This window comes from Panthera uncia, chromosome B1, assembly GCF_023721935.1.
Source record: "Panthera uncia isolate 11264 chromosome B1, Puncia_PCG_1.0, whole genome shotgun sequence".
Lineage (NCBI taxonomy): Eukaryota > Metazoa > Chordata > Mammalia > Carnivora > Felidae > Panthera > Panthera uncia.
In genome coordinates, this window is record NC_064811.1 from 118,181,537 (window position 1) to 118,209,342 (window position 27,806).

At 35.6% G+C, this 27,806-nt stretch overlaps 1 protein-coding gene across 10 annotated transcripts in view; it reads right to left on the reverse strand.

The window, feature by feature from the left end:
- The window catches only part of INPP4B (inositol polyphosphate-4-phosphatase type II B), a 755,730-nt gene that overhangs the window by 93,044 nt on the left and 634,880 nt on the right, over positions 1-27,806 (reverse strand). For all 10 annotated transcript variants that reach the window (XM_049632225.1, XM_049632223.1, XM_049632226.1 and 7 more), the window contains 2 exons: positions 26,126-26,329; positions 10,529-10,688 (listed from right to left, as the gene is read on the reverse strand). In XM_049632225.1, the coding sequence (XP_049488182.1) occupies positions 10,529-10,688; positions 26,126-26,329 (364 nt within the window). The remainder of the gene's footprint in view (positions 1-10,528; positions 10,689-26,125; positions 26,330-27,806) is intronic.

Consider the following 27,806-nt stretch of genomic DNA (forward strand, 5'->3'; position numbering starts at 1 on the left):
TTTTTGCTGTTTTCTGATCATGGCAGGGCCACTACTGTCTCAATTTTTATATGTCACCCATTGTCTGCCTGCTACTAACATTTGTTGCTTATGCTCTTCCTTCTCTCCTATTTCTGAGGATGAACTGTTTGTTCCCCAGCTAAGACCAACCAGCTCCTCAACTACAACAACCAGTAGTTGTTTTCTGTGTCCAATATATCCTTCCCCTAGATGTCCACGTGGCTCTATCTTTTTCTCCTTGTGTCTCTGTTCTAACATCAACTTCTCAATAAAGCCATTGGCCACTCCCCTTAAACTTCAATTCTGCCCTCTAACAATATTCCAAAACCCTCTTATTTGCTTCATATTTTTCCACATCATTTGCCACCATTAATATCTTGTGTAATACCTTTATTTATTATGTTTTAATGTCTCTCTGGTACAAACATATGGGAGGGCAGATGTTTTGCCTGTTTCGCTTATTGTTGTATCTTCATTGTCTAGAATAGTGCCTGGCACATAGTAGGTACTCACTTAAAATATGTTGAATGAATGAAAGAAAAAAAATCACTTTAAATAATGTGGCACCTTTATTCTCATACATTAGAACTGGCAGAGACCTTCAAAACTTGGCAGATGACCTTTATTTTACCCACAAAGTAAGGTCCAAAAAATGTAAGTTATCTGTCAAAGGTTATAGCCAAATAAGTAAATTGAGAACTTGCCAAGAATCTTGGAGCTGAGTCAAGTGTTGTTTTGTTACACTGTAATTCATTGCACAATTTTTAAGGGACACATTAGTTTTCTGATAGGGTATTTGAAAATTTCATAATGTACAATTATTATTGAAATCCTAATTTTATAATACAAATATCTGTGGTATATTTTAATTATTTTTATTGTTTTTTTTTAGCTAGTAAGTGTATTTTAAAAGCCATTTTTACCTGTTAACTTATGAGTTTTTAAAAGCCTGATTCATTGATGCTTCTTTCCCAATGTAATACTAATCATTTATGTGTAGAAATTCATGAAATTCATGAATATTAACATTTAAGCCCTTTGATGAAAATGATGCTTTGTGCTTGTATCCTTGCACTTTACAAAATAAAATACATGTTTCATATTATAAATCCACTGAAATAATTACCTAATGTTGAGTATAAGTTCTGATAATATAGTGATTTTCATGTATGTACGCATAAACACGCACACATGTTGATGATATTCACTTAATAATATAAAATTTACCTGCCTAAGCATTTCTTGTCAGGTAGCAGTTATAGATCAAGGTGACCAGGCTTTTATTTCATAATATTGGCCTCTATGACTTTCCAAGAATTATGTTAGGCTCTGGAGATTCAAGAGCAAATCACAAATACTTGGCATATTTTCTCACAGAGCCAAGTCTAGTAGAGGAGATGACATTTAAAACAGCATCTCAATAAACCAGAGATTCAGAGGCTGCAAAATAGTGGCCCATGGGCCAGTCGTATTTGGCCCTCAAAGGTATTTTATTTGGCCTTCCTCATATTTTAACAATTCTTCCAAGTCAAATATTGACCTTTAAAGAATTTTAATGTTTCATATAAAAATTCAGATTTACTTGAAAAATCAGAAGATATGGTAACTGTAGGTTCAGATTCCTTTGTGGGAAGGATTGGCTGGATCTGAGTGGTGGCCCTCTTTTGAAGGATATATACTTCCTAGTTTGTCCCAGTGTCCAACCATCCAATTCATTTGACTCATTCATGTTACCCTATATGACAGCTGAGGGCCTTTGTACTTGAAGCCCTTGTAGAAAGTATGGCTGCAGAGAAAGACAGATACCATATGTTTTCACTCATATGTGGATCATGAGAAACTTACCAGAAGACCATGGGGGAGGGGAAGGAAAAAAAAAAAGAGGTTAGAGAGGGAGGGAGCCAAAACATAAGAGACTCTTAAAAACTGAGAACAAACTGAGGGTTGATGGGGGGGTGGGAGAGAGGGGAAAGTGGGTGATAGGCATTGAGGAGGGCAACAGTTGGGATGAGCAATGGGTGTTGTATGGAGACAAATTTGGCAATAAATTTCATATCGAAAAAAAAGAAAGTATGGCTGCATAATTTGCAGAATTCAATGAAAAAATTAAAATGTGAGAGACCCCTGTTCAAAGAGAGCAAACAACCTTCCTCCTTTCTTCCTCAGTGGTATCTTTCTCAACCTGTCATGGTTGAGATTTTACTTACTCTTTTATGTCATACTCCCTTGGGCATGGTGACACATATTTGCAGAGTCTCAAAGGTATCCATCCTGACCCTAGCTATCTCCACACCTGCACCCAGGCCCCTTGGTAGGTGAGAATGGGGCCAGAAAGAGGTCACTGGGTTAGGAGAAGGATGAGGGAACTGGGCAGGCATTGGAGAACATGGGAGGCAGAACTGTAGGTGAATCAAATCTCAAAGTTCCAGGCATGGCTTCCATTGCCCTATTGGACTTTATTTAAAACACAAAGATAAATTTTTAAGAAGGCAAGATGGTGACTACAGAGCATTAAACCCAGAGCAGATGGCCCTGCTGTGTTGGTGACCCTGTGCACTTGCAATGATCCCATGCTCATAAAACCAGCTCTGGCCTGAAGGACCAGAGAAGGTTCCTCAGAGGATGTGAAGTTTGAGATTGTGGAAAAGATATGGGCAAACCTTTGAAGGCCTAGCAGTGAAAAGTACAAAGTGAGGTCTCAAAAGAGTCCAGTGTGACTAGATTATGAAGGATGAGGTAAGATGAGGTGGAAGAAAATGACAAAGCATTATGAAGTGGCAAGTGTGGGTCTTGGAATTTAGGGCTTTGAAAGATCAGGAAAAATTTCAGCAAACAAGTATTAGATATGGCTGATATCTAACCATAAAGTAAGCCCATATGCAGAACTGCTCTTAAGATCTAAGGATTTCTTGCCAACAGTTATTCTGAGGACTCAGATTCTTTTTGACAAATTCAATCAGGAATCATTTTGCCTGGATTTGTATCCTTGCTCAGATACCTACCAGTTCTGTGATCTTTTAAGTATTGCTTAAGTTCTTCATCTATAAAATGGGGTAAAAATAGAACCTCCCCTACAAGCTTATTGTAAGGCGGAGGCAAGAATGTAAAGGCTTAGCAAGTGCTTGTCACATAAATATGAATGAAAGAAGGTTTAACAAGGTAATGTGATTATTTTCTCTCTTGATACCTTTGTTTGGTACCCAAGTTGCATGTGATTTTTACCCACTTGTGCTTCCTATTCCTCAGGTGAAGGCAATCTCTATGACCCACACCTCTGTAGTATGGATTTCCTTAATATTTTTCTCTTCCTTGTGTTCACACTTTATTTAGTTTGATCTATCTACCTGGTAATGACTCTTAAATGCATATTTCCTCTTCTAAGTCTTTTATCTTGTATATTCTATCCTTGGAAAATCTCTGTGTATCTTCTTTTATTTTTATTCATTTTTAACTTTTTGCATTATTTTATTTATTTTTGAGAGAGAGAGACAGAGACAGAGACAGAGACAGAGACAGAGAGTGTGAGCAGGGGAGGGGCAGAGAGAGAGGGAGACACAGAGTCCGAAGCAGGCTCCAGGCTCCAAGCTGTCAGCACAGAGCCTGACATGGGATTTGAACCCATGAATGGTGAGATCATGACCTGAGCTGAAATCAGATGCTTAACTGACTGAGCCACCCAGGTGCCCCTCTGTGTATCTTCTTTTAAATGCTATTTGCTCACCCAAGATACTGTAAGAGCAGGGTTATGACAGCATGACACAGGGTAGATGCTCAACACATATATATTGAATTAATGAAAGTATCTTCTTTATTTTCCAGCTAACACAAATTTAGTGTGTCTCTTCCATAAACTTAATGACATGAACTATTTTATGTATAATTGTGTTAATTAATTAATGGTTCTAATCCTTAAGTATTTCAAATTTATTAGGCAGACAACTACTCTGGCCAACCAAAGATAAAATATAGGAAAGAGGGGCACCTGGGTGGCTCATTTGGTTAAGCATCCTACTTCAGCTCAGATCATGATCTCATGGTTCATGGGTATGAGCCCTGCTGTCAGCTCAGAACTCACTTTGGATCCTCTGTCTCCCATTCTCTCTGCCCTTCCCCCTCTCAGACACACACTCTCTCTCTCTCTCTCTCTCTCTCTCTCTCTCACTCTCTCAAAATAAATGAATAAGCATTTAAGTATACACACACACACACATATGAAAGAGGTTTGCTAAAAAAAGTGATTTGCTAAAACCTTAGATTTGTCCCTCTTTGGAGGTTGTGGTACATTTTTTCAGATGACTAATCTTTGGCGTTAGGAAGCCATTGATAATTAGTGATAAATTACTGACAAATTCTTGGTAGTTACCAAACAATTGGGTTAACTGGAGGCAGGCAAAGATGAAGTAAAAGGCCTGGAGAAAAAGTGAATTCTCAGATCCCACTAGGAAATGTGAAATGCACCTTGTAAGCTAAAAGAAAATTAGGAAGCAGGAAAGGACATGTGTATCAGTGAGTGTAAAACTGTAATCGGTAGCATGTAGACTAATTCTGTGGTCTGCATGGACGTTTACCTCCTTTGTATGAGGAAGCTGTGATGACATGAAGCCAGCATGGTCTTGATGAGAAAAGTCACATCATAGGAACTTCATCTCCTTTTTGACAGGACTTACAGCTGGGCATATTAGAAAAAAGTTTTCAGAGACATAGAGTGGCCTTTCACAGGACATTTCATGGTAACCTTGTGGAAGACAGAGAAATGCAGGCATGCAACAACACGAATGGGAGAATATATCGCTGCTTGAACACACATCCCTAAACAGTTGTGATTAATCAGTGTACTTCAATGTATACACACACACACACACACACACACACACACACACATTTAGTGATGTGCCTCAAGGGTCTGTATTTATTTCTGTCTTGCCATCATTTTTATCTTTTACTTGTGTGAATGAACAGAAAATAGTTGTGAAATGTGAATAAAATAAACCTGAGTTGGACAGTAGATATGATGGATGAGAGAAATAGGTCTTTATTAGAGTATATTCAAAAGTGCAGCATCCTGCAGTCATGGGTTTGCACATCTGTCTCTTCAGGAGAATTGAGATAGACCGTGTCTTAATCTCCTTGTGCCCCTAGTATTTCATAATGTCTAGCACACAGTGGTGCTTAAAAACTACTTGAATCTTGAAAGCCTGAAGGATACGTCAAATTTACCGAGGTTTTTGGATAGCATTGGACGCAGTAGTAAAATGCAGCTGTCAAAACAGTTAATGTGAACTTAGATATCATTAATAGAAAAATAGTATCTGAAAGTAGGAAAGTGGTCCTCCTGTGTTACTCTGTGTTGGATGCTATTCCTTTGAAAAATGACCAAGGAGTGGCAATTCAAAAAGGACATGAGGGTTGTTTTCAGGTAAGTTAGACTATAATGTGGAAAAAGGAAAGGAGATTTGTTCTTTTTGTTATACAGAATTAGACCTGGGCCGGTGGGTAAAATTAAAGGGAACATATTTAGATCAACATCTGGAGTATGCCATTCTAGAAAATAAAAAATTGTTTTCTATCAGTGGAGATGGGTATCACAGGCTACGTGAAAACTGGCAGAGATGCTATGCGTAAGCTTCTTAACACAATTTAGGAGGTTTAATTACATAATCTTTAAGGGCACATTAAAATCCAAGATTCTAATATTCACTGATTTTATCTGTGAGTCTTCAAATTGTTACAAAATTAAAGGCATGTGGTCCCATGCATACAGTGGATGCTTGTAGATGCTTACAGTATGTTTAAGTTGGGGTGCCTGGGTGGCTCAGTCGGTTAAGCATCCAACTCTTGGTTTTGCCTCAGGTCATGATCTCACAGTTTTGTGAGTTCAAGCCCCACAGTGGGAGCTTGCTTGGGATTCTCTCTCTCTCCCTCTCTCTCTCTCTGTCACCTCCCCACTCATGCTGTCTCTGTCTCTCTAAAAATAAATAAATAAAATTAAAAAATAAGCATGTTAAAATGTAGGGAAGTACACAAAAATCTTGTTCATTAAGAAAAGCTATGAATATATATAAGCCATGTAGGTTTGGAAAGGTATTCCATTATTCATGTTCAGAATAGTAGAGAATGTTTTAGTTCTCTCAACACTATTTATATTAGCTCTGAAAAGAAATTTATGAAGTAAGATATATTGTAAAATCCTGGATCTAAAATAAACAAAAACCCTTTAAACCTCCAGATTTAAAACATTATTAAATAAATACACTGCAAAAGAAAAATGCACAACTTGAAACAATATCTGCAGGTTATAAACAGTTAAAAAATGGGAAAAGGTAGCAACAAATCAGAGGACCATCTGTTTAAACATGATATGTATATATGTATATGTACATATACATCATGATATGTATACATGATATGTATATACTTATATGTACATATGTATCGTGATGTATATGTACATATACATATATGTACATCATGTACATCATGATGTGTATACATATACATATATACATATACACACACCAGCAAAACAAACATGAGTTACAGCTAAAATGTAAAAATAAAAGATGGTGATGAAGAGAGGGAAATATGTCATAGGGTTAACTTACCCTATGAGATTTCAAAATATATCTGAATATAAAACACAATAGTCAAAAACATATGAACAGAAGAAAAATTCCAGAAATTGATGAAAAATATATGCAGAATGTAATATAGAAAGAAAAAAAAACAGAACAATAATAAATTATGTGGTAACAAATGCCTAACAGTATTTACGACATCACACATTTCAGTAAATTCTGGATGACGCAATCATTTACTGAATCAATTCATTTATTAATCATAAAAAGAAAAGAATGAAATGGTTTTTCCACCCCAGTGAGGAGCTGGGGATAAAACTGGGGCTGTTGAAGAAATGGATTTTACTACAAAAAATAATAGTTTGAAGTACAGAATTAAGCTATATGATGTCAAACATCACTAATAACTAGATAAATTACAATAAGTTACAAATACAGTTATAATAAATTGCAAATTACAATATGATGTTTTTCACCCAATGTAGCATGAGATCAGGGAAGGCTGTAGTTAAAAGGTGCTTGTAGATACTGCTGGTGAGAGTTTCTGTTGCTAAAGAGATACCTACCCACACACATTTGGTTTCTACCTGCCATTTTCTAATAGAAGAAACCAGAGTTCCCTGGAAAATGGCTGAACCTAAGGCTGGGGCAGGGAAAATACAAATGAACCTAGAATACCTCATGGTGCCAGAGGGTAGGGGAGTGAGTGAGTAAGGGAAAGTAAGAGAGTCAGTATGAAAGAAAACAAGGGAAGAACTAGTCTGTGCACAGAAGAACATGTCAGAAGGCCACTGAAACCAACCTGAAAGAACTCCTAACGGCTAACTCCAGACAAGTTTGAGCCTGAAATAAATATTATAATATTATTAGATTATAAGCTAAATGATAAAATAAGCATTCATGAGTCCACACTGATATAAATAGAATTGTATAAATGAATACATGGGAGAGAAGGGATAACTCTTCCTTATAAAATAATTCCACTTCCAGCAATCTAACTTAGGGGGAAATGTAGAAGATGTAGTTGAAAACTTAAATGTTCAAAGATGCTTTATGTGTTAATATAATAATGATTAAATTTCTAAAATAGTGGTTTCTCTTTTGATGAATTAGTTTAGTGTCATAATCACATTTTTAGAAATGTTTCTCAAGAAATATTCATGATATAATAATAAGCAGGATATCAAGAAGTGCCTCTGTATTTACAATGCGTACTCCAGTTTACTTACTGTGTGTGTGTGTGTGTGTGTGTGTGTGTAAACATAGGATATGTTCCAAATGTTTATGTCTGATTGAAATAAAATAGAAATTATACATAATCCTATTTGTTGTTCTTTGCAAATTTTCTAATTTATTATTTTTCTAATAAAATTTAAAACTACATATAAATTGGGGGTACATATAATTAGTGAATGTGTATCTCAAATATCTGTATGTGAAATAATTTTGAGGGTAGTGTAGGTAAATGCATGACTTTAGGTTGTTTGCTTTATATTAGTTCAAAAAACCACCATTAATTTCTCTATTGCATTGCTTTATGTGACAAAAGCCAGGGTAGAAACTAAAAATGCTTTTTTCCTACCTTAACAGGAAGACTATGACAACAAGAAGTATTTTATTAATATATTATTATTATTATATAATAAAGCAATATTATTATTACATAATTGATTGGGCTAATCAATCACAGTCCAACTATGCAGTACATTCATAAGTATTTTAAGTAAACTTGAGCACAGATTTATCTGTAAGACATCTATTTATACATGTTAAGCATCTTTTATGTAGCACTATCCTCTGCAAAACATGCACTGTATTTGTAATTGTGTAACATGTTAAATGTAAACAAAATCTTTAACTTTGAAATTATTTGATGATACTGTATTAAATCATTATCAGACTAAAGTATATATTTTATTTTACACATTTAAAGTATCTTATTTCCTAAAATGTTTATAACATAAAAAAGTATGGATGAAATAAATATGGATAATAAGTTAAAGATAAAATAATTTAGAGGGCACTATGTTGTAATTTGACTCTAACCTTTCACAGAGCCAATCAAGTTGTGAGTTCTACATTGAGGGCAACTTCTATCTGGTGTTAGATTATACCCAAAGAATACTTCACATTCAAATGAAAGTGATTCATCTAGTCTTACCAAATATTTATCTGCCAAATATTTTTACTTCTGAAAATGTAATTTTGATCACACAGATATAATTTTCTGATAAAATGCAAGATATGGATTATATATATATATATATATATATATATATATATATATAGTTTCAAATAATTTAGCACTCTGTTCTTATCAATGAGATGTTTCAGGGAACATCAAAATACATGTGACAGAATTCAGTATCCCGCATTTTATTTCTAGTAAAAAAAAGTATTATGCCTAGGGGCATCTGGGTGGCTCAGTCGGTTAAGCATCCAACTTGGACTCAGGTCACGATCTCATGGTTTGTGAGTTCGGACCCCACATCAGGCTCTGTGCTGACAGCCCAGAGCCTGGAGCCTACCTCAGATTCTGTGTCTCCCTCTCTCTACCCTTCCCCTGATCATGTTCTCTGTCTCTCTCAAAAATAAAAAAATATTAAAAAAATAAAAAATAAATTAACAAAAATATTATGCCTTGAAACCCATCAATGGACAGAAAAAGTCACTAAAATGGATTATACTTCTCACCTCATTTTCTGGAGCACAGTATTGTATCTGGCTTACAGTTGATAGTCAATAAATGTTCAATTAAAGAAAATGGAAGTATACTACATCTTTATGACATAAGTTATGACATGCTTTCATTTTGATTCATGTAAAAGTTATGGAACTGACATGAATCTAACTGATATTAGATCCATTAACTAATAAAACTGATATTATTTAAAAAATAAAATCCCCATATATAGTTAAAACAAGTAGGTATGAACATAAAGAACATTGGCATAAACTTTCCCTTGTGTGAATCTTCTACTGAGGATGAAGACCATCGACAGTAAGAAAACTTTAGAAAGCCACAGTTTACAAACATAATTTAGAAATGGTTCTACTGTTAATCAAGTGATGAAAGATTGATGTTTCATATAATTAAACTCCTGATGAAAATGTGAGTAATGAAAAATCAGGAAAACAAATTGGGAAAAACATAAATTTAATTTTATAAGTATCCATATTTTCTAATGACTCATTTTCTTGAAAAGGAAATGTGGATTTCAGAGGAAGACAGCAGGGCAATACTGTTTATCCTCTCCAGATACTTAAGATACCAAAAGGGCTGGGGCAACCTGGCCCTTTTGTCAAAATTAATCAAATTAACAAAAAAAATTTTGATATAAAAGCCGTGTATAGGGACACAACCATAATTAAATTTTTGATTATCATATTTGCTAGTCAAAGTTGTAATAAGTCATACTTTTGAAAGTATCTATGTATGTGTCTGTGTGTATACACAGATATATACACCTAGACGTGTATGCATGTATAAGCATGTGTGTATACATGTATCCATGAAAACCTAGACTTAAGGCAAAAAGTATTTTTTCATACTGCATTCTTTTCAGGAACCATTATGAGATACTGTGTCCTGATGTCCCTAGAAGTTTCTCGGAGTTTTAAGAGCAGATGCTTGTTTTGCTTCCTAATAAAAATTTGGAGGAATGTGTCAAAATAGATTAAACTATGTCAGAGTCTTTAAAAGAAAACACTGTTCTTTCAAGGAGGTTTTTATGTAGCAAAAGAAAACAAGTGAGCATTGCTAGCAGTTCTGAAAACACAACTGAGATGCAATTTGATAAATAGCCTTCTATCATCTAAGCCAGAGCAGTGGAAAAGTACGCTATCAGCACTTTCATCAAAGGCTCTATTGACTCTTCTTTTTCTACCTCATTTTATCATGACTTTCTCATTTTGTTTACTCAGTCAGTGATTGGGAAAAAATGACTCCTTACCCCTTGGACGAGTTATGATGGAGTCCACTAGAGAAGGGTCCTCTTCTCCATCTTGGCTGCCATCGCCACCGCCTTCACTGCCACCATCTCTTTCAATCAGTTTATCCACCATGGCAATAATGCAGTTCAGGCTCTTCCCCACATTGGCCCACACCCTATCCTGAAAAGAGCATGAGCATCACTACACAAGTTTATTGCAAATACAAGGTGAGGCAAAATCTGACAAATCCACATTAGAGAAGCATGGGAGGAGCAATCATTAGAATGCAGATGGAGGGATTAGTTCTAATACTCCCATTAATTTGGCCAGACTATGAATATACAAGAAATCTGTTTTCCCTTAATAAAGCAACACTTAAGTGCTATAGATTTTTATTTACTTCATTATTTTTTCTCTGTCATAAAGCAATGATGAATTACTATACAATATTAATCCATAACTGAGCACAACCTATGATATTTTAAACTGTACATACCTATATTCTTTATCAACACTTAGGAAGAAAGGAAAAACACAACAATATTGTTAAATAATAATCATTTGTCTTCAAAATTCTTGTTTTTCCTCTTTATTGTGATAACATACATAACATTGTTTACCATTTAACCATTTTTAAGTATACAGTTCACTGGCATTAAGCACATTCACATTATTATACAACCGTCACTGTTTTCCATCTCTAGAATTTTTCATCTTCCCAACTGAAACTTTGTACCCTTTAAAAGTGAACTCCCCACCCTTCTCCCCCCAGCCGTTGGCAACCATCACTGTACTTTCTGTCTGTATGAATTTGAAAGCTCTAGATAATAGAAATTCTTAAAGTGTGGTGTTCACGTCACCTCTACCAGAATGACCTAGAGAATTAAAATGCATATCCTTCGCGCCCACCAAGTTGATCAGAACTACTGGAAAGAAGGCACCTTAAACTGAAATTTTGACAAGCTCCTCAGGTGCTTGTAACCACACTAGGTCTGAGAACTTCTACATGCTACAGCCATGTAATAAGTTACTTTGGTTGATTTATTTCTTGGAAACAGCCCCAAACACTAGGGGACCTCCTTGTCACCAATCTTACCAATTCTGATTAGCATCTGCTTTGGTTTAGGGCAATTCATGACACTGAATTCTGTGATTTATAAAAATTGTTATTTCTTTCTTTTTCTCTTTTAAAATTATATTTAAAGTTTACTTGTTTATTTTGAGAGAGAGAGAGAGAGAGAGAGAGAGAGAGAGAGAGAGAACACATAAGCAGGGGAGGGGCAGAGAGAGAAAGGGAAAGAGAATCTCAAGCAGGCTCTGGACTATCAAGCACAGAGCTCAATATGGGGCTTGAAATCACATACCATGAGATCATGATCTGAGCTGAGGTCAAGAGTGGGAAGCTTAACCAACTGTGCCACCCAGGAGCTCCAAAAGTTATTTCTTAATAAACATTTTAAACATAGTTGTCATCATGGTAGGCTCTCATCTGTAGCTTCCTTTCTTGCTCCTTTCGCCACATCATTTAGATGGAGTCACTGACTCCACATCTGTGATGGTTAATTTAATGTCAACTTGATTGAATCACAAGATGTCCAGATAATTAGCTAAACATTATTTATGGGTGTGAATATATAATTATAGTACTTTTTTGTTAGTTTTTCTAGTTAATTTTGCTGGTTTATAAACAGATAAACTAATTTGGGGTAAGATAAATCTAGGAAAAAAGAACTATAGTTGAGTTTAGATTATTCGATGGTTATCTTGTAAAGACTAAGTTGAATAACATAATAAACAAATATGGGGGTTTACAGGTATGCATACTATAGGTGGTGGGGAAAAGTAGAACATTCAAAGTTAAAAAGGTAAGTTTGAGGTCCACCTGTAAGTGACATGCTACCTGGGGAAAACTGCCTCATTTCTGGGGAACCACAGTTGGTTCATCTACAGTTTAGAATAATAATTCTTGCCCTGCCTACCTCACCATGGTGCAGTGGGAGCCAAATAATATAGTCTCTATGAAAGTGCTTGGAAAATTATTATAATTTGGAAAAATGACATCCTATTTTGCTGGCTTTCCTAAATGAATCAAGCTTGCTTTTCATCATTTTGTAATCCTGAGTGTGAGATATGCTATTAATCATAAATAATCAGAATAAAATCTCCGCTCAGGGCATATTTATTCTACCGAAAATTAAAAGCACTTTCCCTCTAAGCGAAACTAAGACACCAATCACATCTATAAAATGCTTTATCCCTGCTTATTGTCTGAGAAAAGGAGATGGTGTAATCCCTGAGTTATGACCCAGGAGATCTAAAGAAGCTCACTTTTTCCGGGATGAAATGTAGGGAAACCTAAGCAAGCTGAGGTCCTGACATCACTTATTTGGATTTGGTGAGAAGCTTACATTCCAGACTGCAATAACAAACCTAATGGAACTCATTCTGAATATGTCTTAATCACTGCCAAGGACTGCATCTTTAAAGCTATTAAATTGAAAAATGAAACAACTCTTTGGCTAACACTGGGAATAAACTCTGTTATTAAGGGGAAAAAAGGGAAAGGATTATTCTTAATTATCCAGATTAGCTTTGCACATGAGATAAATTTCAACTCTCTTTCTGTTGTCAATGTTGAGAAGAACTTTATATTTTGATCAAAAATCAAAATAAGATTGCATGCTATCTTTCTTATATAAAGTAATATAAGGAGTTAACCAACTTCTTTTGATTACATCTCCAAGAGCCTGAATATAAGAATATATAAAAGGATAATTTTACATACTAAAATTATATGTTCTTCCTTTATACTCACCTTGGGTTATAGGATTATATTCACCGAAAAGGTAATATTTACGGCCAGTAGAGAGATCTTTATTGGCATGAGGTGCAGAGTGAAGCATGTTCACTGAAGGAGACCAACAACCATATAGTAAAAGGTTAGGTGGTAAACAGTAGAACAACATTGAAGTCATGAAATACTTAGAGGACACTCAAGCTGGGAGTGAGAAATTGAGCAGTTTCTTATGCAAGACCAATACACGATTCATACATAGTCAAATTTTTTTTTTTTTTTATTGAAGACACACTCAGCAGCAGCCCCTAAGTAGATTCATCCTGGTCTTTATCTTTTGGAGAGGAGATCCTGCCCAGCTGGTAGGGAGAGAATGCTGAGCTTTGACAGTCACTTCTTTTTCCTTTATGGCATCTACAAAGTAGATTAAAGTTATGGATTTACACTGCTGTCTCTAATACTAGTCCAAGAGTTGTTTGAGGGTTGTGTGTTCACTGTATTGCATAGGGCATGGAGGAAAGGCAGAGAGAGAGAGAGAAAAGGAGCAAAGAAGAGAGGAGAAGAGAGATGACTCCAACCCAGAGGCAGATTGAGGCTGTTATTTATTTTCATCTGGTATAATGAAATGAGCTAATTTACCTTCCAAACTACCACATTAGATCAACATTATGGACTTCGTCTTTAGAGATGAGGAGACTTTAGGAAAGAGATGTTGGGTAACATGCAACATTAAAATGGTATATAACTAAATTAGAAATTCTATTTGATTTCAAAGACTTGATTCTTCCCCTGTGATTTCCCACAGAACTGTGGTATACAGTAGGAATTCTTTGTGAGATTACGAAAACTCTGTGGACAAGCTAGATATAGGAAGGTCAAGAGAGGGAACCACAGGAAGGACCAGGCAGAGGTGTCTGTCACTTTACATGAGTAAGACGAGGCATCACTTATCTAAGACCTGAAAATGAGTCCAAAGGCAAATCACTAAGAGATGATGCTGAAAAGGACAGGCTGGTCACATGTGTCTTTAAATTGAAATAAAGAGGAATATACAATCAAAGATGGAACAATCACTTGGTTAAAGGGTCAATGAGCTTAGGTCAATGGACATAAGTGGCTAACATGAATAGAAGACAGTGTCAACATCAAACCACTCATGTGACCGGGATATAAAACAAAGAATGGGGTATAGGGAGAAAATATAATTCAATTCCTAGGAGATAATTATTAATTATTCTCAGAAAAATCACTATTCTGAAATTAGAATGCTAAAAATGGGGATGCAATATTCTTGAAGGGAAACCTTGAATATCTGATTCCCACCCCCCCACCCCGAAGAAAAACACTTTCCATAGTATCTCTGTGAAAACATTCACACGAAGGAAAATAATCAGCAAAAATGCATTCTTATTCTGATAATTTGCATGAGGACAGTCCATGTAGGAGCTTCACTTTGCTTAGATTGCTGGTGTTGCTGGGGCCTACCTACTCCACTTTCTTCCCTACTAAAATCACTTTCTTCCCTACTAAAATTTTTTTTCAGACTGCTTCCATGAAGTGGAAAGGATGGTTAGTGAAGGGAAGACAATGGAAGCATAGAAATGTGGCTATAGTACGTGGTGCTTCCATACCTCCCCTTTTCAGGAGACAGATACTACTCTAGATCCTACTTTAACTCCTCAGCTACTTGGGGGGTTTCAAACCAAAACCAAAACCAAAACCAGAACCAGAACAAGAACCAAAACCAGAACCAGAACTAGAACCAGAACCAAAACCAAACCAAAAGCAAAACAACAACCTATCAGAAAAACAGATTGCTGGGGTGCCTGGCTGGCTCAGATGGAAGAGCATGTGACTCCATCTTGGAGTTGTGAGTTCAAGCTGCATGTTGGGCATAGAGCCTACTTAAATAAACACATGAATAAACCTAGAAAGAGCAAAACAAAACAAAACAAAACAAAACATAAATACAGATTGCTGGGCCTTCCCCCACCCCCAGAAATAGCAGTCATTATTCTGCTACATCTCCTGTTGAATGAAGTAAGTAATGGAAAATTGGTGGGTTACAGTCTAACCTTTATTAAATGGAGGCTAACTGGTGTCCTTGACCTTAATGGAGCCTTAAGACAATTGAACTTCGTCAAAGTGAGTGGCTATAAACTATTTCTCAGCAATGAGGGCACAAAGTCAGGAGAACTAGTAGCAGTATTTAATCCATTCCGAGTCAGGTGCTGATTTTGGTCCTTATTTATTTCTGGTTTAGGACTTAAGTTAACATGGAGGCCAAGCCCAGTTGCAAGAGGTGCACAAATTTAATGGATGTACTTAGTGAGTAGTTAGTGAGACTTTGCACCTGGCAAAGTGAGCAAAATGGTGTTTGTTCAGCATGTCACACATTTATGAGCTTGGTGGCATCCAAAGAATTCTTGACCCCTTTGGATCAGCAGTTCACTTAAAAATATAAAAATAGAGGGCACCCGTGTGGCTCAGTTGGTTAAGCATCCAACTCTTGATTTCAGCTCAGGTAATGATCTCATGGTTCTGAGTTTGAGCCCCATGTCAGGCTCTTGTGCTGACAGTGTGAGGCCTGCTTGGCATTCTTTCTCTCTCCCTCTCTCTGCCGTTCCCCCATTTATGTGCACATACATGCTCTCTCTCTGTCTCAAAAATAAATAAATAAACTTTATTTTTTTTAAATTTTTTTTTAACGTTTATCTATTTTTGAGACAGAGAGAGACAGAGCATGAACAGGGGAGGGTCAGAGAGAGGGAGACACAGAATCTGAAACAGGCTCCAGGCTCAGAGCTGTCAGCACAGAGCCCAACGCGGGGCTCAAACTCACAGAGTGCGAGATCATGACCTGAGCCGAAGTCGGCCACTTAACCAACTGAGCCACCCAGGTGGCCCTAAATAAATAAACTTTAAAAAATATATTTAAAAAAATCAGCAATGCTTAGCAGCTGATCAGTTTTTCTAGGACCTATTTTTGATCAGCAAGAATGTGAAGACTAACCCAGAACTGAAATGGGGTCCAAAGTAGCTTTGTTGTATCTATATTTCTACACATAATTTCTCACTTGTCATTACCAATTTTTGAGTACTTTGATTAGAACCAGCCAGTGAATTAATAAGGCCAATCACATCTTCAAAGATAAACTTCAGTGTATCCTTGAGTCAACTGAGAGTAATTTGTACTCAACTGGCCTCTTTCCTCAACACTGCAAACCTTCGCTCTTTCAAGAGCTTGATAGCTCTTCTCTCTGAATCCTAACTTTAAGAATGTTGGGTAAAAAAGGAGTTGCACTTAAAATACTCTATGGCACAAACTGGTACACGTATGGCCCACAGTAGGTAGTACACACACACACACACACACACACACACACACATACACACATACACACCTGCACAAATACACATATAAACATACACATCATATCCTGTAAGAATAGCCAGACATGTGATATCCATCAGAATTGAGATAACCCAACCTTTGCTTCCTATTGATTCTCCTACTTAGCTTAACCTAATTACTCATGTAAAAATCCCTGACCTTTGTTTCCAGATCATCACACTACTGACTTCACCCTGACATTCAGTCCATAGTCATATAAGTGAGATTCTGATAGCTACTATTTCTGTAGTATTGACCTCCCCATATTGTCCTGGTCTGGCTCTTGGCCAGACCCATCCTATCAGCTATCATACAGCCAGGTCTACACATGAGTGTACATTCACCCTCATCAATCACCATGCTCATATCATCAGTCCTCTGATCAAAAGCAGGCTTTGTACTGCAGCAAGTATTCATTCTTCAGCCTGGAGGCACTTCTGCAGTTGTGTCGACCTACATATCTCTTCTTCTTTCTCATTAATCTTCAAAACGAAAACTTCCCCAGGTCAGTCTCCTTGCTGTCCTAGAAACATGCTGTTAATTAGCTCAACATATATTTTCTGGGCATCTGCTACAAGCTTGCTCAGTGCTGAACATCAAAGATATGAAGGAAACCTTGGAGGAACTAATATTTCTATCCTGACACATACTGCTTTTTATGCTTGGAATGCTTTCTCTCATCTTCCATCAATCCAGATTCTCACCTTTTCAAGTATCATCATCTCCAAGAATGGTTCATTCTATTCTATCTCTCCTTAACATTTTTTTTTCTTTCTAGCAAACTCTATGAGGGGGATGACTATTATTTATTAATCCTTTTATTCTCAGGTGCTAGGAGTCATCAGGTAATAGATAAATAAAAGAATGAATAAATGAGTGATTGAAGAAGGAATGAAAGAAGGAAGCGATTATTTTTTTCATCTTCTCCAACCTTCATATAACTTCTCTCTGAATATTTTTAACATGTTTAATGTGTATCACACAACCACCTCCATTCTGGGAAAGATTCCATGTCTTTCAATATCTCTTCTTAGTTTATGAGTGCTGGCCATTCACTTGAATTACATGATATGGCTTTTGAGGCCAGGAGCCATATTTTCTACTTAATTTACTTTCCCCCAAGAACTGATAGCATTATTGTACACTTAATTAACATCTGTTGATTGACTAAACAACCTGTGACTTACAAGTAAAGGGATACAACTATAGTAAGTATTATGATATACATCTCCAAATTAAAGTTAGAACCAAGCTCATACTCCGATTGGCTGTGTTCCCCACAATAAAGGTCACATCATGCTAATGCTTTCAATGTGGTGAAAACATTAAATAAAGCATTTGTTTAATAACAAAAAACCCACTGATTAAGTAAAGCTCTTAATTTTAAATTGGTAATTGGATGTTATCTGCACACCATTAGCTACACAACTGGTTGAATTATATGACATTATCAGTTGGTGTGTTGCATATAATCAATTTCCAGGATTGATTTTGTTTAACAGAATGTTCCCTGATATACCAAGTTAGTAGTCTGCCTAAAAATACCTCATTTCTTTAACTATTCATTAAATTATGGATATTCAAAAATTTGTACATAGAAAATAATGCCTCACTATTTACATTAGAACACAGTAAAGTTTGGGCTGCCTGTGAGGCTCAGTTGATTAAGCATCTGACTCTTGATTTGGGCTCAGATCATGATCTCAAGGTCATGAGATCGAGCACCATATGGGACTGGGCATGAAGCCTGCTTGGGATTCTCTCTCTCCCTCTTCCTCTACCCCCCTCCCCATCTCTCTCTCAGGAAAAAAAAAATTACTAAAGTTTAAGAGTGATTGATTTGAATGTAATCACAAATCTCTAAAGTATGTGTATACAAATTTGCATATTCATTATATACAGGAAAAATAAAAATATCTGATGTTGAATCAGGCATTTTAAGAGTCAATAAAGTATCTAAGGGAGATGATGGTATCCAGTATAAAAAAAAACACAGGAAAATTGCCATTACATTAATAAAAATAAAATATCTCTGTTAAAAATACTGGCTTGAGTGGGAGGATGAACTGCTGATTCAGCAAATCCATTTATTCATTTATTTCTACATTAACTCTGAAAAATACATTGAACGAGTATGTATAAAACACTGTATTAGGTGCTATAAAACAGGGAGCTGAAGGTGAACGTATTAACTTCATGTGGGAAAATCTAGAAATTGTCAGGATTTCATGAATATGCATGCACATAAAGATCTCTTTTGGGGTTTCTTTTCTTTAATAGAACATTTGTGCATTTTAATGGACAGTCATGAACTTTGCTTAATCACCTTTTGTGGACTTTCATATTGGATAAGTATTCAAAGCACATTTCTCCTGGGTGAAATGGACTGGAGAAGTTCAGGAATGTTTCCCATCCATCAAGAAAACAGATGATAGAACACATTTCAGCTGCCACATAGGTAACAACTAGCCCAATTCTCCCTGTCTTTGCCTGCCCTTTCTGATTGTGTGAGTGGATACTTCCAATGCCCCCTTCTCATTATAAGATTAACAAAAGCAGACAACCCTATTATGTGTGATTTAGGGATGAAAAAGAAAAAGCTGGGACAAGGGGAAAATAGTCACTGCCAATTCATATTTGCTGAGTAACATCTAAAATTTTTTCTGTATAACTAGGACCTTTGTAATTGGTGCATGAATAATCAAATAAAATTAAAATTGCCACCACAGGGTTTCCGGAAGTTTCTGAAAGCCTTAATTCATCATGTTCTTATGTTCTTCATCATGTTCTTTGGTCATCTCTGATGTCATGTATCTAATTTGAATTTTACTGCTTTATATGTTTGGAGATATTGGAAGCTGACTTGTACAGTCACCTCTTGAGTTGATTACGACACTGGGAAATATACACTAAGGAGAGAAGGATACAGCTGGGTACTTTTGATTACAAGAGAGACACAGAATCCCCAGATGAATTCATGAATTCTAGTAGGGAAAAGGTACCTGACACAGTGCAAAGTTATGTTAAAGTTGAATATTCCATATTCCAAAATAAGAAGGTAAACAAGAATAATTTGAGGGCAAATTTCAAAGTCATTAATATATTCTACAAATAAGTAATGAGCACCTTTTCTGTGCAGATGGTCTGCTAACTGTGGGGTACAACAGTGAACATGAAGCTGACTTTGCCCCCTAGGAGCTTATAAAGACCATGAATACATGAAGAAATATATATATATATATATATATATATATATATATATACACAAATGATTATAATTCAGTGTTCATGAGGCTGTGTGATCACGAGATGCAAGAATAATGCTTTGTTACACAAAATGTTTTGGAGTTGAATGCATATTTTATATCTATCTACCTATAACATAAAATTTTGAAATAAACGGCCATACTTTAGTGGGGATTTTATTCATTCAGGTAACTAAGCTATAAGGTACTGCTTTAGGAAAGTTAAATTAGTGGTCGAGTTGTCTATAAGAATTAATTACCTCTGAAGAATGAGATTTATTTCCTTCTTATCAAGATCAGGTTAGTGGTTTCACATAAAATAATTCTAGCCAGCCAGAGAACTGAACAGAGTATCTTTTGAATTATTAATTTGCATAGGTACCTCTGCATTATGCACAGCCTGAACTATTTTTCCTAGAGATAAGGTCTACATTGGAGACAGAAGATGGCAAGTGAAGTTGAGAATACAGATCACTGCAGATTTCTTGTGGGGGTATTTGGCTGGATAAGTGTGTTTTGTCCTCAATAGTAATATTTTGCAACTATGTATGCTTACAGTTACTAATTATGGCAATATAAATAGCTCTATCAATACTCTTGTCAGGCTTAAGCATTCATATTTGATCCAGACATCATTTGAGAAAGTTGTAGTACAAAATAGACTGTGAGATGGTGGTAAAGAACATATCAGAAGGTGGTTTATGTAAATCTCATTCCAAAATGCAATCTTTGGGAATACTGAGCTACAGAGAAACCACAATTTTTTTTCAGGTTATATATGGAATTTATTAACACTATGTCCAACATAAATATTACTGTAAATTTATGCTACTGCTTCTATAATCTATAACATTATTGAAAATGTATTATAGATAAGTGTGGATCATCTGTGCTCATGTGACATAAACATATTTTACCATAGAAGGCATAACAAATGTTTCCCTAGTTTAAGCATGGACTGAAAATTTAAAATTTGATTTACATTTACAACATGAAGAAGGGAATTAACTGGGTAATTTGGATGCTGAAAAGTTGCCTGATATAGAAATTTAGTTCAATTAAAAAATGGGTTTGGGATATGGCTAAGTAATAAGAATAGTTTTCTTACTTCTGCTCTTTGCTGGAATGAAACAGAATATAAATGATCAGAAGTTTATTTTGTTTTTAACAATTTTTGAATGAGGGTAGATAGATTTAGCCCTGAACCCATCAGTGTAGTAATGTTGAAGTTAAATCACAGTGTTCTAGAGAATAGTATAATTACTGGAAGCCACAAAAACTGGGTCAACTTAATACTTTAGTTGGATGACATGCTTTCATATTTTGGACAAACTAATCTTGGAATCCCAGCTGCTAGAAGCATCTGTTGTAGAGATAAAGAGAAAGAAAAGCAATATGTCATTTTTACCAGCTAAAAAAATGAAGAATGTCATATTAGTCTATTTCTTTGCACAGATTGCCATAAAATCCCAACATTCCTTTGGGTTTAATTGTTTACTAATTTTTCAGGAAAATAAATCTTTAAAGCACTCAATCATTAAATAAGTACAATTCAGCAAATAACAGGCACTTTTTTTGGTCCATGATCATTTTAGTTTCAATCTCTTCCATATTGACTAGATAATTATTATCCAGATTCATATGTCATTAATTTTGCCAACAAAACAGGTTGAAAAGAGAACTGCTGACTTAGAATTAATATTCTCTCTTCTAACCTCAAAAAGAAAGGTTTTTACATGTATCAACAGAGTAGAATTCAAGAGTAATTTACTAGTATATATTTAGTTTCCAATATTTATTTTAAGATGCTAAATGCAGCTGTTCAAGTTAATTGTTAAAACTACAGTCATTATAAGACATTAAATAAAATGCTTTTTAAAAAATGGAGGTACTGTAATCTTATGTGCAAACCTAAACCAACCTAAGTGACCAGAGAATACCTTCATATACCACAGAACCTTAACTAAATTAATATAAAACACTGAATTATTTCAGGAAGTTTATTAGACTTGTGATTAGTGCTGAAACTTTTCTAACAATTAACTAAGAAAAATGGTACACAAAGTTTTGATTCTAATTCATTTAATAGCACAATGTCTAAAGGCATTTTCAATTAGCTACATTTGTTTGGATTTACTCATCTTTTCAAATTTTATCTTATCGTATCGTATCGTATCGTATTGTATCTTATCTTATCTTTATTTATTTCTTTTGAGAAAATGAGAACAGGCTTGAGAGCAAGCAGGGGAGGGGCAGAGAGAGAGGAGAAAGAGAATCCCAAACAGTCTCTGCTCTGTCAGCACAGAGCCTGATGCAAGGCTTGATTTCACCAACCATGATATCATAAGCTGAGCTGAAATCAAGGGTCTGATGCTTAACTGACAGAGCCACCCAGGCACCCCTCATCTTTTCAAATTTATATAAAGCTTTGAAAAGAATGTTAAATGGCTATGACTTTGGTAATTATTTTTTAAATAAGGGATTTCTATCTTTTAACAAAGGTATCTTCTCAACAGGAAGTAATTGCTATGGAAAAGCAGTCAGAATGTTATATAACAACCAAACTTGGTTACACTTGCAAATAGTGGCAAATTACATTAGGAGGAGAGAGAAGCAACTTTTCTGAGTGGGAAAGATTTTCCTTATAATTGTGGTAAATTTAGACAAAGTATTCGTATACTTTCTAGCAACAGTGTGTTCTGGAGGAAATTCAGAAATTATATGAAAGGAGATAGGGAGATACAGATATTTATTATTATCCTACCCTTTTGTCTGTGAAGGAAACCAAAACACCCAAGAAACTGAGAAGACACGTCCACATCAACTGGAAGAAAAAAAATCAGTAAGACTTTTTCCTAGTGTCAACAGACTAAAGCATTCTAAAAAGAATAATAAAGGATAAGCCAACAACCATATGGACGTCCAATGCAACCCTGAATGGCCCATCGCAAGGATTGGAATTCTTCCTAATTTTTCTAAGTGTTGCTAGTAAGCACCTCTACCCATTGTCTTTGGGGTGCCAATTTGAAACTTTTACCCATTTCCTCATCCTATCCTCTTCCTCCCCTTCTCTTTGTACGAGATTCTACTTTAAGGATAAAATAAAGCACCCATGTTAATATCCAAACAATATAAAGAACTCCTACAACTCAACAGAAAAAAAAAATTAAAAAGTGGCCAGAGGAACTGAATAAACATCTTTCCAAAGAAGACGCACAAATAGCCAACAGGTATGTGACAAGGTGCTCAATATCACTAATCATCAGGGAACCACAATGACATATCACCTCATACTTGTTAGAATGGTTATCATCAAAAAGATAAGAGATAACAAATGCTGGTGTGGGTGTGTAGGAAAGAGAACCCTGGGTGGTGTGGTGGGAATGTAAATTGGTGCAGCCACTGAAAAACAATATGGAGGTTCCTCAAAAAACTAAAACTAGAACAACCATATGATCCAGCAATTCCATTTCTGAGGATGTATATACCCGAAGGAAATGAAATCACGATCTCAAAGAGGTATCGGTACCTGCACATTCACTGAAGCATTATTTACAATAACCAAGATATGGAAACAACCTAAGTGTCCACTGGCAGATGAATGGACAAAGAAAATGTGGTAAATATACGAAATATCATTCAGCCACAAAAAGAGGGAAATCCTGCCATTTGCAACAACATGGATGGACCCTGAAGGCATTAAACTCAGTGACATAAGTCAGATGGAGAAAGGCAAATACTGTGTGATCTCTTTTATATGTGGAATCTAAAAACAAACAAACAACAAACTCACAGAAACAGACAACAGGTTGGTGGTTGCCAGAGGTGAGGGTTCGGGGTGGTAGGGCAAATAGGTAAAAGGGGTCAAAAGGTACAAAAACTTCCAGTTATAAGATAATAAGTCATGGGGATGTAATGCACAGCATGGTGACTATAGTTAACAACACAGTATTGTACATTTTAAGTTGTAAGAGAGTAGATCTTAAAAGTTCTCATCAACAAAAAAAATCCTATATATTAACTAATTTAGTATGGTAATTATTTCTCAACTCATTATCTCAACTCAACTAATACAATATTATATGTTGGTTATATCTCAATATAGCTAGACAAATATTTTAAGCAAACAAAAAAGAAGCCATCCAGCCTCATCTACCCTCAAAAAAGTGAAACTGATCCTTATATTCTCCTCATAGTCTCAGCAGAAGAGCCCATTTCTGCCCAGGACTGCCTTCCACCTGTATGCTAGAATTGAGTCTCTTCTTTATGGAGAAAAAAACCTCACTCTACCATTCATCACCTCTCTGCTTCTCAAATGGTTTTTGGAATATAAACATACTCAATTTTCACCATCTTTATAACAAAACAAGTAAACCACTAATAATAATCACACACACTTACAATATAGAAGGTCTCAAAAATTATCTAAAGAAAAGGAAATAAGGAGGGAGGGATGGAGAGGGACACTTTTGAACAGCAGGAGAATGGCAAGGTGTGGAGGAGAATTTGCATAACAAAGCAAGGTGAAAATTATAAAAACAGAAGATACCCAACTTCAAAATTTTTACTTGACATAATATAAAAATGGTACCTATTTGTCATAAGGTTGACATCATATGTTTAATTCAATAAAATACAAGTTCTTTTCTATATTTACTCAAACTCTTTAAAATTTACAACACACATTTTATGATAGATCCAGTTTCCCCATTTACTTTAAGAGATAGTATTAATCTCCATAATAAGATTATATAATTTATGCATCTTAAAAAAGAAAACATATAGCAACAATACTAAAGTAATACAATGCATTTCCAGGCCTTCCCACATAATGGGGCATTATTGCACAGGTAAATCATTTATCTCATGACCACCCAAGGAGCTAAACAGAACAGGTACTGTTATTTTCACTTTACAGTTGAGAAAATTGAACTTCAGAGAGGTTAAGAGGTACATACGCCTTGGAGCTGTGAATAAATTGAAGAAGAAGGTGAAGGCAAAAAGGAGAAATATTAGATTTGCTCTTCTGAAAACTTCTCAGTGGGAGAAGCGCAATCTTAATCAGCAGCAACAAATACTTATTCAGCATTTACTTCTAGCAACCCAGCTCTGTCTTTCCTGTGATAGAAGTTTTATCAAAAGATAGAACAGCCATCACTTTCACAGCCCTTCAGACAGCAATTTTTTTTGAGAGACCTGGGCCTTTCAAATAATTTACTCCCCAAACGCTCTTAAATTCTAGGATGGCAGGAAAAGTAATCATTAACTGTTTAACATCTAACATGGCTAGCATATTATTTTCTTGGTTAAACTTATGATACAGTAAAGAGCTTTCTTCTGTGTGTGTGATATGCACATACTTTGTTCTTGGATAATTAATATGTATTAATTCAGGAATAACACTGCTCCCCTTTAGCCAGCACCTTCATGTTTCTCTTATTCTGTCCAACTAGAGTTTCTATTATCATGTTAGCTTTTTTTTTTTTTTTTTGCCTATACTAGCTATTTTTTCAGATGCTTTTATGTGGCCATCCTTTTGCCAATTTCAGAGCACCTGGACAACATATTTTTTTAAATAATATAATCACGAACAAGAAGGATTTAAGAGATCTCTATGCCTACTGCTATGTAAACGCGAATGTCTTTTGAAGTTCGTCCAGAAATAAAACACCAGATTGCAGTAAGAAAATATTTGCAAGAAGTAGTGGATTATAAGTGATTTTTTACTCTTTTTCTAAAAAACACAATTTTAATAGTTCATATTACCTTGGCAATAAATACAGAAAAGTATTATAGGTCATGTAATTGTGGCATCTTTGCTTTAATGACATCTTGGTTATATATATATATATATATATATATATATATATATATATATATATGGTTATATATATATTTATGTATATATATATATGGTTATATATATATTTATGTATATATATGTATATTTATGTATATATATTTATGTATTATGTAACTATACATTTTTATGCCAAATAAATGTGATCAGGAATAAAACTTCCATTTATAATTTTTCCCCAAGGAAAAATGTTGCCTATTTATCCACAATCTGTATTCGGACTGCTTTCCAACTTGTTTTGATGAAGAGGAGAGATTTCTGATCTTTCTTGCTTGACTTCTCAGGACTAAACATCAGGAGGCAAGCGATGTGCAAGAGACTTACCCACTCTTCCTCATCATAGTCTGAATGATGTGGTATGGAGTCCTGCCTTCTCATCGGTGGGGGTGGGTCCTGGGGACAGCTCTCCTCTGTGCTGTTCTTAGGAGAGGGTGGTTTCTTAAGGACACCTCCTGGCCTGGCAGTGTAGAGGGCTAAAAGAGCACTTCTAACCAACTGATCCTTGAAGGCATGTACAAAAAGCTCTGTCTGGAAAGAAATTGACAAGGATTAGAAACACCATGGTAGGCATCTCAGCATAGAGCTATGAAAAGGTCAACCGCAGATTTGTTGGCACATAAGTGGTGTGCATGGTGGAAAAAGTACAGGCGACAGAGAGAGAAAATGATTCATACCAATCAATGAAAATAGTTGAGTTTTGGGATGATGCCAAGGTCTTGAGTCCTCCTGTTCTAAAAGTTAATGCTGAGGTTCTGTGGGTACTATAAACACCAGCTGTCTCCTCAGCCCCCTCTCTTTTAATTCTAAATTCTATCTTTGAAGATGAATTTCACTAGAGGTAATCATTTGAACACTGTCTACCTGCTGCACCTTTCAAGTAATTCCAAATGCACCTTAAAGGAAAATGTGATCAGACTATGTATATTCTATAGTTTAAACAGAGTGAAAGTCTAAAGAAAGGAATATGTATCTTTAAAAACAGAGGCAGGAAACCTTTTTTTTTCTTTTTAGCATCCTGAGTAGATTTCAATAGTAGAGATGGTACAGGCAGTTTTCCCATGAAAATATTTGACTTTTATTCCTTATCATCACCCCCTAAACTGTCTCCTCCACCAAATGGTTTCACTAATGCTCAATGTTAATGAGGCTGCTGTGAAACTTGCTACGGTAGATTTTACAAGCTGGTGGTAAATACCTAGTAAGTACTATAGAAATGACAGCTTCCCAACAATAAAGAATTTTACAACAGTACTTTGCAATTTCCTGATGAAATGTTTAATAGCTTCACCCTGTACTACACTGGATGATGTAGTAATTGATCTTCTGTATTATACTACACTTAACATGCATGTGGTCTAACAATCTATTCGTTCAGAATAGAGTAGTAACTCAAACATTGACTCATATTGCTAACACAATCACATATTGTAATCTGTTGAGAAGCCCTTTAAATCATAGCATTATTTTGAATAATAGTTGATATCATCACCATTTCATGAGACACTTGGATGTAATGCTGACTTCACCATCACTGTAACTCAAGGTAATCATTTACTCGCGTATTCTCAATATGCATTCAACAGTGCCATGTCTAACAAATGGTTACTAAATTATCCCTTAAAAACCCCTGTTGTGTCAGCAATTAAAGAAAACCAGTTAAACCCCATGCAAAACAATTGCCTAATAAGACTATGTTAATAAGACTACATATGCTAATAGGACTACATAGTTAAGTCTTTGCAATAGATCATGAAATTCTACAGTTGCATAAGACCTTAAAGTCAGACCTCTCATTAACCAGGAAAAGAAACTAAAAAGGAAGAGTGGTGTCCTGTCCTAGAACAGACTGCTTACCAGTAACACAAAGGGAACAGAGCTGTAGTTTTCTAACAAATTCAGTAGCTTTTCCCCATACTCCACCCCACCTATCAACCCACCATCACCTGCATACTTCTGTCCTTCTCCCCTTTCTTCCTTAACCCCAAGCTCCTCGAGAGCTTTGGAC